At 42.4% G+C, this 14106-nt stretch overlaps 1 protein-coding gene across 2 annotated transcripts in view; it reads right to left on the bottom strand.

Moving 5' to 3' along the window:
* LOC109989051 (zeta-sarcoglycan) overlaps nt 1-14106 on the bottom strand; it is a 380910-nt gene that overhangs the window by 51121 nt on the left and 315683 nt on the right. For both annotated transcript variants that reach the window (XM_065954498.1, XM_029278628.2), the window contains 2 exons: nt 3963-4085; nt 208-280 (listed from right to left, as the gene is read on the bottom strand). In XM_065954498.1, the coding sequence (XP_065810570.1) occupies nt 208-280; nt 3963-4085 (196 nt within the window). The remainder of the gene's footprint in view (nt 1-207; nt 281-3962; nt 4086-14106) is intronic.

Genomic DNA, 14106 nt, shown 5'->3' on the forward strand with positions numbered 1-14106 from the left:
GATCAACACATTTCCCCTGAAATTGTTATCGCTGAAGTTACAGTCTTAGTAATTATTCAAGAGTACACACTTCATGCATATTCTAACACAACTTAATTACAATAACAACAAGGGACGACTTGAATTGTAAATGCTGCACACTGCTTGTTATACACGCACGGCCGTCTCTCACACACACACACACACAGACTCATTTACAGTACTTACTTTAGGTCCTGAAACGGTTCTGCCCGTACATGTGACGTCTCTACAGAATGGCTGAACACCACGCCTTCGTTCCCTGAGGAGAGATGGAGACAGGATGAAAGGAAGAACAAGAAAAGACATCTTTTTGTATTAAAGCCTGCACGATGTTGCATCATGCGTCTGTTCTTGGAGCTGAGGCAGACACTTAAAATGCAAGAGACGGGGCTCAGATCTTCTGTGTGTTAAATCGTGTGTGCAACAATATTTCCAATAGACAAACATACTTTTACAGATTATACCAATGTGGAGTAAAGCAGGAGGATGTTCGACAGCATTTTCAGTATTTTCCTGATATGTTGACGTAAATGTCACCCAAGGGAGATTACATTCCCCCGTACACACAGCTTTACTGATGCTAAATAGTTGCACTGCAGAACATCATTTTCCCTTTTGGCCGGGGCATGATGCAGTGTTTAACCCCCCCGTGTGCAGCAGCCACCTCCGCTTTAGCCTGCAGCCCTGAACAGATGCTTGAGGGGAGCGCCGGTCATGACTCCCGCTGAGGCTGAAGACGCATGCTGGAAACTCAGCACTGCTACACATTTTAATTCTGCACAAGAAAACTAAGCTTGTTGGCAAAGAGTCAGATTTGAAAAACAATGAGATTTCAACTGTTGCTTGACATTCGAGGCAGCGTATTTGCAAAGTTTATTTCGAGGAGATTCAAGGAGGACAGTGCAGGTGTGCATCCTAAAGATGCTAAACTTGAAGAGTTCTATTTCTTGCATTGCTCAGATGAAATCCTGCTTCAGTTGTTTGTTCCAAGGTCCAATAAACAATGAGAAAGTGATAAAAAACAGAAGAAGAAAAAAACTCTCCTAGTTCAATATTTGTTAGAATGATGTATTTCACTTTTTCAAAACATCTTATATTCCATCTTCTGACTTTGTTTCTTTTAGTTTATACCTCAAAATATTGACAGCAGTCTGAGACACTGACCTTGGTACTCTGCTTCTTATCAGAAATCTTAGTTTGTATCTGTTTTCTAATGGACTCCTGAGTTTGTCAATGATGATGATGATTATGTTTATTTACACGTCATGGCCTTTTGGTTGGCCCCCATTGACTAAGAGGGACTACGCGTCCCTACCTTCTGTGGCTGTACCAAACTGATGCTAAAGTATCACTTGCTTCTTGCACCGGTGACATCATTCAGAGCAAGAGTCTGAGCAGAAGGGGATGATGCTGGGTTTCAATATTAAAGGTCTCATATTCTCCTCCTCTTCAACCAGCTCCTCAAAAACATGTGTGTGAAGTTTCTTGTTCTAAATCTACTCTGATCCTGTATTTGATCATGCCTATAAACCCCTCTATTTCAGCCCTGCTCAGAACAGGCTGTTTCTGTGTCTGTACCTTTAAATATTAAATGAGCTGTGTCTGACCACGCCCCCTCTCTGGCAGGGCTCGGGTGTCTCAGTCTTTCTCGCTCCATGTTCTATTGTTAATAGTGAGAAGGCAGACTCAGAGGGCAGAACAAACACCTTGCTGTGGGAGTGTCACCCACCTGGGGGAGGGGTTACTGCCCTTTGTGATGTCATGAAGGGGAAATTCTCCAAATGGCCTGTTTGAGCATTCATTTTCTGAAAAGTGGAGCAGGCAAAAGATGGAGAGGATCGACTTTTCTCATCATTGGGGGGTTTGTAGAAGGACTAGAGACACATATTAGAGTTAAAGAAAGATGGTGAAGAGTATTTAGCAGAATATGTGACCTTTAATGCCCCTACACATAAACAGACACATTTAACTGAGGGTCACTCGCAGTTGACTGTGGAACAGCTTTTTGTGTCGATTTGAAGCAGATTCTAACAGATATGGAAAGTTCAATAACATCTGCATTAGGGCATTTGGTTATCTCAAGAAAGTCACAGTTACTCCCATCGTTACCCACGCTTCATTGCATTTCTTTACTTTGACATTTAGAACACTTGGCAGAAATCACATCCAGTCAACAACACCTGCCGTGGGCCTTGAAGATGCTTTTGTTTAAATTAACAGGTGGATTCCAACAGTTCTAAGTCAGCTGCTAGGTGCCAGCTGAGGTGACCAGCAGGGACCCCAGGCGTGTCCAGAGTCTCCACCGGCCTGCCTTTGTCGCGGCGTCCAACACCGCCCCTGTTATTGCACCTGCTATCAACGTAGTATTTATTTTCATATGTGCAGATCAAGCTTGAGCCCACTTGTATCACACACTAGAAGCCTCGGCAACGGCCTCCATCAGCTTATTCTCATAAAGAGCAGGCGTATATGTGAGATCTTCCACTGAAGCTCGACGGTCTCTGCTGTGCACCTCTCACTGCTGCGGAGGGCAACAGAATCAATCTCGCTACAAATCTTAAAAATAAACATTAGCATAGCATGACTCCACTGGACCTCGGCGCATGAGCTGAGTGGATGAGTTTATATTTGCATTCCCTCCACCCTTCAGTCTCTCGCCTCTCTCACCTCCATCACGCAGTAAATGACAGCGGCGTTCCTTCAGAGTGCCTTTAATGGACATGTCTCCTCAATTACCCAGACCTGAGAGTGTGTGTGTGTGTGTTTGTATGTGTTAGTGTGTGTATAGTTCACCTTGTCTGATAACTAACACACACACACATTCTTACACATACTTCCTCTTGATTTTATCACTATTTATGTATTTTATGTATTTATGAAAGAATGATTCAATAACAAAGAGACAAAACAGATATTAAAGTCAATAAAAGCACTTTATTCTTCTCTTTTTTTCTATATGTAGGTATTTTACCGACTAAATCTCTGAAGGCAACAGACTTGTCCATTGATATGAAGCACGTTGTCGTCGACAACACACCTGTCTATCAGTCTTTAGTCTGGCTCACAGATCGTTGAGCAGGTAGTGATTTAAATCAAGCCGGCTGTTCTTAAGGAGCGTCTCCTTCTTGGTCTGCAGAGCTAACTTGAGCTGCACCTGTGTCTCAGGTGTCTGCAGCACGGCACTCTCTGACAGTTAGTTCAGTAGAAGCCTGTTGTTAGCGTTACGTCGCACACTGAATTGATGTCAATACACCTTTATCTGGTGTTGTTGACGGCTGTTTCACATAAAGTAATGAGTGCTTGTAAATGTCAGGAATTGTAACAGTGTTATTGAATTTGGAAAATAACAAGTACTAGTTACCGTGAATAGCAGCAGCGGTAGGCTAACACATTATTTAGTAACATGTTTGGACTAATGTAATAAAATGTTTCTTCAAATTTTCATATTTATTTCTGTCATTTTGTTATATCAGTGTCTCTAGTTGAACTAATTTCATTTCCAGAAATGTTGATTTATATTTCTAAGATAACTAGTAAAATAAAAGCAAGTTATAAACACTAAATACTGTATGTTTTACCTACCTTTAAAGATTAAGGCACTGGCCCTTTAAGAGAGGTTCAGTGAAGAAGACACTGAGGTGTGTAGGCTGTAAAAAGAACCTTGTGTTGCGCTGTGGGCCTTTCTTTAATAAAAGTTGCTTAAAGTGAAGATGGACAAGTTCTGACCGGTTCCTTTTAAAGGGTGCAACACTAACACTGCTCATAATTAACTGAATAACATCATCATAGGAATGATTTTTCTCAGCTCCTCCGATAACTCCCAGCACCTCCGTGTGCATAACTTTATAATGTATGCATAGCAGGACAAGCGCTTGAAAGTCCACAAAAAAAAATCAAAGCCATAATACATAAAGTGTGGTACTCTTGGTTCATGTCCCTACCTGTGACTCTTAGTTTCTCGGTGCCGATGCTGATCTCCTCTTCATCTGCTGAGAACAGAACCCTCTCTCCGTCTGTACTTCTCACCTCGAACCTCTGACACTGGGCCTCCACCATTTCTGAACCTGAGACAATAAGAGAGGGAGAGAGAGAGAGAGAGGGAAGAGAATCGGGTTAAGAAGAACTTTCTGAATGGCACTGTCTGGTGGATTTTCTCCTTGCAGAACCATGGGTGCATGAAGGTTTGGGTGCAGGAGCTGGACTCTTTAACTCTGTTCTTTATGTCACAACATCAGCACAGGTAGAAATATCAGGGCCATTGTGATCTGAAGTCGGTGGGAAAATATGAAAAAAATTAAAACATTTTGTCTGTGAAACAATGCCTCACTAAGTCTGGATAATCCACAGAACAAGCTGTGCTCCAACAACTCCTTACAGCGTAGAGACAGTCAGTTTGAAAAGTGATGACAGTGTGCTCTGTGGATTATCTAAAGTCAAAGGATGAACGTTTCTGCAGAGAAGTGTTGCTAAGTAAGTAGAGTCAGTATTAAGCTAGGTATTAAATGTTTTTTCTTGTGCTTTATGAAACACACTGAATTCAATGCGGCTAGATTTCACTGTGTTTGAAGCATAAACATGTCAGAAGGGAGAGCTAAAAAGAAAGCACACTAAACGATCTGCAGGGAAATCAGAGGTGATCTAAACTGATTGAAACATTGTTGGGAGAATACACTTCAAAAGCCTAGAATGCAGCTTTTAGAGCATGTTTTCAGATTACAGAGGAGGTCTGGACACACCTCCTTCATCCTTCAGCTCTCCCCACCCCTCCTGTCTCCAGAGCCTCTGAGTGAAACATAAACAAGCTGAAGGAAGCGCAGAATTTTCCAAAATTAGCTAAATTTATCTAGAGAAAATGTACCGTCTGCTGCAATGTAGAGCCTGACCGAACTCCTGCTGGTTCCTCAAGAGAGGGGCCGGGCTGAACCAACATCTCCTGTATCTACTTTACTTATTATTGATAAGAACCTTGTACAACCCTGCTTAAAAAAATAGGCTACACAACTTTACCTTAAGAGTTACATTTCCTTAGAAGCAGAGTTTAAATTATTCAACTCATAGTTAAGTGTACAGGGAGATGCATCGCTTCAGTAACCTGCAGGAAAAACTGTGCAAGTGCTGCATAACGTCAGAAAACAGAGCGTCTGAGCTGACGTAAATCTTTACCCATTTTCTCTCTCTCTCTCTCTCAAAACATAAAGCATCAAAAATAAACCAAAAGCACATGAGTGGAAAACAGGATTTCATTTTTGGCCAACATGTCAAAGGTTGCCTTCTTAGCAGCACATAGAGATGAGGGACCATCCCACGGGGGCCGTTTTTCATGATGGCTACTGCAGTAAGCAACACATGACGACATATTTAAAACATTTTAACCACTTTTAGTTATGCTGTGCAATGAGAAGCATTACTCCATTTCGTTTTACTGAAATGTCTCTGTGATGTCTGGGTTAGATGCTGTGGGAACACAACAAGCCGTCAGCGACCTCTGCGTTCGTCGTGCACGTAGTGAAGCTGCTTCAGCATCTTTTCTATTATTATACTAAACATCATGTAGCAGTGATATGAAGGCAAAAAAACTCTTATTATAGTGCAGGACTCTTCTCAGTCATCCTTTCACATCATGCCCTGCCTCCTGAGACTTCCTCCCTCCCCCCCCCCCCCACTGTGATTTGCATATGTTACCCAGAACTTCCAGCAGAAACGTGCATTCTCAGAGCTGCAATTCCCGCAGTAATTATAGATTAATGATGACAGCGCGAGATACTACGATGACTACGAACCTTATAAAACCCTTATAAACACATTAACAATAACACATACGGTTATTGTTCTCCACAGTCAAAACAGAGTGTTTTATTTTGAAAATAAACCAGATGTTTTAATGTTGTTTCAGGGTCTTGACTTCCTGTCCCACTTGATCTGCTCTGTGGTAAATATCTTGTGGATCTGCTGCAGAGGACTGACGGAGCTGAGACGCAGTGGAGCCAGTGGAAGCACACACATTGAATAAAGTAAGAACCAGCTCTGCTGCCGTGACTGAGCAGAGACAGACAGAGCACGCATCTGGTGGAATTTAGCAGTTAATAGCCAATTCAGGAAGATTTTAGGACTAGCTTGTCTTGACATTATCTAGAAATCTTCAGCAGTGCAGTACATGTTATTGGTTACCTGCTGCAACAGACGAAACACTGACATGGTACCAACATAGATTGACCAGTAGATCAGCTGCTGTTTTCTGTCTAAGAACAGGTTGGAAGTGAAGTCTGAAGAGTTGATGTATCTAAATTGTCTCTATTGGTCAAGGTGGCGATCCCTTTTGTTCATCCATGTTTTCATTTATTCTCTAATCGTGACAGTGATTTGCTGCTGCTCAAACTCTGCTGAGCCAACAGAAAAACCCCCCCTCTGCCTCTCCACTTCCTTCACTGTCTCGGCTCCCAGGCTATTACAAGTGTCAATTAGAAACTCAGAGTGCCTTGTCAGTAATAATCAAACTTTATTAGCAGCCATCAATCTGGGATAAGGTTCTTTTTCTCATCTCTCTCTCTCTCTCTCTCTGTGCTGCTGTCTTTATCCCGTCCATCTCTCCCTCCTTAAGCCTCTCACTCCTCGATGGACTGTGTGAAAAAGCAATTGAGATTTGTGTAGTGAAAAGCCACCCTTAAGCAAGGTGTGTGTGTGTGTGTGTGTGTTAGAAATGTTTACAGAGACTAAGGAGGTGGTGGAGGCAGCGGCGGGTTGATAGTCAGAGCTGGTTGGAGTGAGAGGAGGAAAAATGAGGGTTTAAGTTTGAGAAAGTGAGATAAAGAGGAAGTGAAGCTGCTTTAAATTGGAGAGGTGCTGTGCTAGTTGCTGTCTCAGACATCTATCTCGTTCTCTCTCTGCTTCAGCTCTTGGCCTATAATACAGCTCATAGTGCAGGTTTCCAAAACAGCAGGTGCGGGTCAGCATATTTCACAGAATTTGTGTTTTATATTGCAGAGATTTTACTTCTTGCCTGCTCAGTAAGGTGTGAAAAAGGGTTTCGAGACATCGGGAGACAGGAAGCTGTCCTGGTGGTGACAGCTGGGACAGTCTTAGACCCTCTGAAGAAATGACGCATGACGGCAAAATAATGCACATATTGTTTCAAAGTTTAGTCTTATTATAGGTAACAACTAGGCCCCCTCCTCCTGAGTTCATCGCCTCCAGAAGTGCACACTCACTGCAGGGCGTTTACTTCTGTACCTACACTGCAAGCTACCCCATACTGTTTTGATTCTCTAAATCATGAAAATCTGAATGAATCTCTTGTCAGCTTTTTTCAGACTGTAAGTGGAGCAACACTGTAGCGACATCTGACGTCAGCTGGGCTGTTATTTACTTCCTCATTCCAAGACCAGAAACCAGTTTAGCGGGGTCTGGTGTACTGCAGAATAACCATCGACTGGCAGTCATACTACAGACAAGTGACCGGTCTCGAGACCACTTTTTGAAGGTCTCGGAATCTAAAGCATTTTTTCTCGGCCCTGTCTCAACCACCACTGATTGGCTATTTTTCCACGTCATCTTTTAGGAAAATGCCTCTTCCTAAAAGAACAAATAATTAGATATTTATCCCCCGGTTACAGCTGCAACCTTCCCGGTGTTATGGTCTAAGTGAGTGACACGCTGCACACAAGATGATGATTGTTCAGTGATATTTATGGTCTTGGTCTAGTCTCGTTCTTGCCCTGCCTTGGTCTTCGTCTTGACTTGGTCTCAATGCCTAAATGTCTTGGTCTTGTCTCGGTTAGTTTGGTCTTGACTACAACACTAGTATCTAGTAGGCGGTTTTTAAAAACAGCCCCAAAGTTTGTTGGAGGGATTATATATCTCATCCGGTCTGGGAACACCTTAGAGGAGCTGGGAACGTTGCTCGGGAGAGGGAAGTCTTGACCTCGGATAAGTGGAAGAAGAAGGATGGATTGTCTGTAATGCAGCGATGTAGGTCATTACTGTCACTAACTTCAATACTTACACATCCCACATTACAAATCACACACTTCTCTTGTTACTGGTACTTCCTCTCAGTAGAAGATATGTGTGTTTAAAGATAACTTTTAGAAAATAACCGTGGGTGCCGGGATGTTGGGCAGATCCGTCTCTGCTCAGCAGTTTTACTTGTTGATGCAGTTTTGTGATGGGAGACTATAGATGCTTTCACTTTATTTTTATTTTATATGCTGCACAAATTCTTTTGAGTTTTTCTTCTAATTGATGTGTCAGTCAGTAATCCTCTAAACAGCAGAATCAAAGAGTCTTATTATAGCTATAGTCACTTGTGAAGTGTTGGTTCTCAGTGTGAGCCGACAGCGACAAAACAGGGAATAGAATAAAGCTTAAAAAGGCCTCTCTGCAGCAGACCTCATAAAATTTAGACACTTTGAGATTACGTCAACGTCTCCTGTCATTGTGCACATTTTGTCCAGTAATGAAAAATCGTGTGAGCAATCTACCTCTCCTCTGTGATTCAAGAGCTTTTAGTCAATTAATTTCCTCCTGCAAACGTCCCTCCCACTGATAACATCAAAGGAAATCTGCTGTCGCCAATAACAACAGGACCCTTCGTTAAGCAGCAGACACGTTAATGGATGCACTGATTTTGATAATCACTTCCTGACAGGATCTCGTCCGTGCGATGCTTCAGTTATACAAAGCTTTTTAGAATTTCATACAGATGTAAAAATATGGTTGGGGAAGGCGATAACGGTACAATGAAGTTCTGAGTCAACTTTTCACCTAAATTTTCAATTATCTCCATTCTTGTACTTGCCGTTGAAACATCTGAATAGTGTTAAAGCAAAATACATAATTACTGTAAGTGTTCAGAGTCCCCGTTCTGTTATCAATCAGCAGATATTGTCCCTGTGTGACTTTTTGTACGACTCCACATTAAAGCATCGAGGCCATAATAAAGTTTGATGGTTTTGCTGGCCCGGACTTTCATTCAGCTCTGTAAATGAGGTCCTTTAAGCAGTGATGGGACACGATGCATAGAGACGCTGTAAAAGGAGTCGAGGGATGACTACCATAAAGAGTGTGGCTAAGCAAAATAAACACTGCCTGCATGGTGGAGGCAGCTTCAATGAGCTTTGTGAGTTTACCTTCTGCACCCTTCTTCTCCTTAGTCGACGGTTTTGGAGATTGGACATGATAGTGGTGAGTAACATACCTTGTATCATATGTCTTAATATCTGTTTTCTACACGTGAGTGAGTGTCTTTTATCTTCAGTAGTTTTGAACTTCCCTGGTTATGCATATTTGCATTGTGCATGAGCCTGAAGGAAAAACTCTCAATTTACCTGTCAATTTTCATTCCAGCCCTCACCTGTGGTCACGAGCTTTGGGTGGTGACCGAAAGAATAAGATCACAGATACAAGCGACCAAAATGAGTTTCCTCTGGAGGGTGGCTGGGCTCGGCCTTATGCTGTGTACACATCGCTTTGATCCAATTTATTGAAGCAAAATTACGCCCGTCTGACCCTGAAGCGACAAGCCGAGGGGGAGGGGCTTGTCACCTAGATACCAATGTTTGTTTTGGTCTCCTACAATCAGCCACAGTGGGTACTGTTATCGCTGCCTTTTACCTGTTGACCGAAGTCAGAAATGTTGTAGATTCCAACACCATCATCTCTGTGTTTACAACATCCTTTGGAGCGGCACACACCTCTATGAATATCACCGTTTTCTTCAGGAACTGCGTCTGGATTACGTCCGCTTTCAGTGCTACTGCAGGCGTATTGACCAGTAGAGCCGCTACTCCTTCACATCAAAAGAACCCACTAGAGGTGGTTCAGGCATCTGATAAGGATGACTCCTGGACGCCTCCCTTTGGAGTTTTTTCCGGGGTGGCCCAACTGGGAGGTCACTCAGAATCTCTCAAAAGGAGCTGGACTTTTTTTTTCTGGACTTCGAATTTATTTTCTTACATGCACTCTGTGAGTAGGTTACATACACTGTAAGATTTTTTCTCATAGTCCACTTCACAGCTCCTACATTGCACCTTTTGTTTTATTTTCTATTTTTTCTATTTTCTATTTTACACTTTTAAATTCTAGTTTATATATTGTAATAGCTTCTTATACTGTATTATTTAAGTTGTTGCTAGTTCTGTGTTATTTCCTTGTTAATTGTTTAGCACCAATACGTCAAGTCAAATTCCTTGTATGTGTAAATATACTCGGAAATAAAACCCAATTCTGATTCTGATTCTGAAAACGTTGCTGGGAAGAGGGATATTTGGGTTGACTTACTGCACCTGCTGCCACCGCGACTCAACCTCGGATAATCAGAAGAAAAATGGATGGATGTATGATAACACTTTCTCAAAGCACCCTGTCTTGCATTGGGAAGGATTTGTCCTATGGCCATGGAGATAATTCATCTTGTTTTTGTCTTATTTAAGTCACTCTGTAGTTTTCCTGAGGTCAAAAATCCTGGCACTTTGCTGAATGCAGCATATTTAAGGTAAGCGATGAGGTGATAAAAGTGAAATTTGTGAACGTGTCCTTGCTCTGTTTAAATGTGGATTTTATGACTGTTTTTAATATTTTTCTGGCTGCTTTTAAGGCTTGGCCGTGTCCGGCCATTGGCTCAATCACTTTTTACCTTTTATGAATTGAAGTGGAGCCTGGCTGTCCAACAGACTCTGTCTTAATAAGACAGAGTCTGTTGGACAGCTTTATCAGGGGACTTCAGGCAACTCTTTAGCAGGAGCATCAACAAAATCTGCTTTCTGTAGCTTGAGCCTTAACAGTGGGCTGCATGATTCCTGCAGTGTAGTGGATAAATAAGGAGGCATTCGTTTAGAATTACGTCATATGGCCGTCTCACTTCCTTGTTTGAGTGCGCATGCATTAATGCTACCCGAGACCACCTCTTCAAACAGACTCGGGCACGGTACAGGAGTACGGTACTAGTATGCTAGATTTGTGTTCACACAGATCAAATCAACCGGACTTTGGGGGTCAATCGTACTCGAATCCGGGCCCGAGTCCCAAGTGTGAAACCACCATAAGGCTATGCCCTTAAGCGTTGGTTTCCCAACCTGTGGTCTTAAGCTTTGGATAGAATGGATAAAGTAAAAAATCAGGGCGTGAGAGTCGGGAGGAAGGGTTCAGGGTACTCCGGCTTCCTCCCACAAGACATGCTCGTTAGGTTAACTGGTGACTCTAAATTGCCTGTAGGTGTGAATGTGAGTGTGGCTGGTTGTCTGTCTCTACATGTCAGCCCTGTGATTGATTGGTGTACAGTCCAGGGTGTAATCCCACCTCTTGCCCAATGACAGCTGGGATTGGCTCCAGCGCCCGCTACCACAAATGGGAAAAAGCGGTAGAGATAATAGATGGATTAACTTGTAAAGTTTCGTGGCCTTTCACACACAGTAACACTGCAATGGTTTGCCTTCAAAAGAAAATTGTGGGTTTATTATCCCTACCAAGGACACTTCAAAATGAGGACAAGAGGAAGAGGGAATCAAACCATCCATATTTCAATTAGTGGCCAACACGCTCTCACTCGAGAGAGTGACATGGATGCCCGCTAAATAATGTATAGATTATTTTGGCTCAAAGCTTCTCATTGGCTGTGCCAATGAGGATCAAATGCACATTTAGAGATAAAATATCACAGGGGAGGCTTCTTATTTACATATGCAAACTAAAAATTGCTGAACTATTTATTAATCAACATGCAAATCAAGAGAAAAAACACAAAAACAGTAACAGAACTGTAGAATTTAGAATTCTGAGGACCAAAACTGCATCTCATTCTTTGTGTCTACCTTGCATTCCGTTTCACAGAGCTGCTAATTCAGTATATTTTACTGAATTAAGACATCAAAGACAATGCAGAATAACTTTTTAATCTCAGGTGAAAAATGTTGGCTTTGCCTGGATTTCACTCACTAAACTCTGTGATTAATAATTCAAACACGGCGAGGTTTATCGCCGGATTAAGATGAGCATTCTGTCGGAGATATGCTTGTCAGTTCTCTCTCTGTCTGGAAAGTCAAATGTAATAAATATTCAAAAGCCCAGTGGGCTCTTTTGTGTGTTCTGTGAGGGAAAATGCTCCTAAGGGGGATTTGTGGAAACCAAATTATGAAATGTGTGGCACATGTGTGGAAATATTGAATCAGACGATGAGTGAAATGGTTCTGTCTATTTACTGGAAATTATAACTCGTCACTCCCGCTGAGCAGACGACGAGGGCAGTTTGGTTCCACATTAGCACGTCAACATCTTGAAGTGTTGAGCCAGAGATGAGCTGAAGTTTAAAGCAACTGATACATTTAAAATAATTCCTTTGTTTCAACCAAAGGGAAAACAGATTCAGCCTAGATGACTGAAGCCTCCATTATTTCGTCAAACCCACACTTAAGTTTATGCAAAAAATGCACAGCAATATTTAACTACTTCAATTGTGTCCCGCTTATCTCTGGAACTGATTTTATACTACAGGTCTCTTGATGAGCCAGGCTGCAGCTTCTGCTGAAGCTGGCCACACACGAGACCATTTCAAACTTGAGGACACGAGGACAGTTTCAGACGATTTTTAACATTAAAATCCTCTGAATGCAGACACTAGACAACACGTCCTGACCCGGAGAACACATACCTGTCGTTTCTAGTAACAATATCACAGACACGAGATCTCACAGGAACTTGAACGTGACTTGGCGTGTATGTATTTAATTTGCAGCATGAGTTGAGGGTGAGTATGCAAAATCGGTTTGGTGACGCTACCTAGTCTGCTCACTCTCATTGGCTGCTGCCGTTATTACATCAGAGGCAGTCTAGCCAGGAACTGTATATACCAAACATGTTTTAAGACACCCCCACACGGCCGTTTTGGACGCCCCTCGATATGCCAGATATGAGAGCAGTTATCAGATCAAACCAACAGGTGTTGCAGCGATGGAAGCAGCAAGAGAACTGGTTCAGATAGAAGTGATTGTACCCGACCTAAAAAGCCTCTGCATGTTTCTAATAAGCTCCCTGAGCAGAAACGTGCTCAAACTAGGATCAATATTGGAGATGCTTTTGAAAAATGGAGAGAGGTTAGAACGCGGAAAGGTTTACAGAGTTACATATTGCTCCTTTAAACCTCTGTGACAGGTGATGACTCGAGCTGTAGTCTGTTGTCTTGTATTATTGAAAGTTGTTTGTATAATCCTACCACCCTCCCGTTGTAGATGGGCAGAAAATGCAGGGGCGCCAGTAGCCTAGTGGTTAGGGCACGAGCCCGATGTGTGGAGGCTGTATTCCTCCAAGCGGGCGGTCCAGGTTTGAATCCAACCTTTGGCTTTCTTTCCCGCATGTCATGACCCACTCTCTCCCTCTCACTGGTTTCTGATTCTATCCACTGTCCTCTCTAAATAAGGACATAAGGCCCAAAAAATCAACCTTAGAAAAACAAATATAATGCAATCAAATACCATAGACCATCATTAATACAGCTTTAAAAATAACCTTGACCAAACTCCACCAGCCCGCTCGCCTAATGCAAAAGAAAAAGATCATACAGTTAAATTCTGAGCCAAATTGGTGCAAAGTGTCTTGAAACATATGAGAGACGTAAGTGTGACACCTCACTGTTAAAGGAGCGAGAGAATGAAAGAGTGAGAGAGAAGGGGGCAAACAGGAAAGCAGCTGTATTATTTCGGCCCTTTGAAAGTAAACAGCGTACTGGAGGACCATGATGCAACAGCAGGAAACAAGCCAGTCACCACATTGTTGTGTTTCAAGATGTCAGAGAAAAGAGAGAGACGAGGCCTCTGCTGTGCCGCAGCACACCTTTAATCTCTCCGCTGTGTCTCTCAAAAGAAACAGACGAAGATAAATCAGGGGAAAAATATGAAAAGGGAAGAGAGGGAAACGGTGTGGGTGGAGACCGAAAGAAAGAAAACAGCATCGCAAAGCACTTTTTAATTCAACTCTTGGATCTGCCACAGGTGGGAGGCTGAGATTCATGCACTCAGGGACACAAATTATTTATTTAGAGTTGATTACAGTCATTAATATAAGTAAGGGAGGGGAGAGAGAGACAGAGCGAGAGATAAA

The sequence above is a fragment of the Labrus bergylta genome, chromosome 1, assembly GCF_963930695.1.
Source record: "Labrus bergylta chromosome 1, fLabBer1.1, whole genome shotgun sequence".
NCBI classification, from domain to species: domain Eukaryota; kingdom Metazoa; phylum Chordata; class Actinopteri; order Labriformes; family Labridae; genus Labrus; species Labrus bergylta.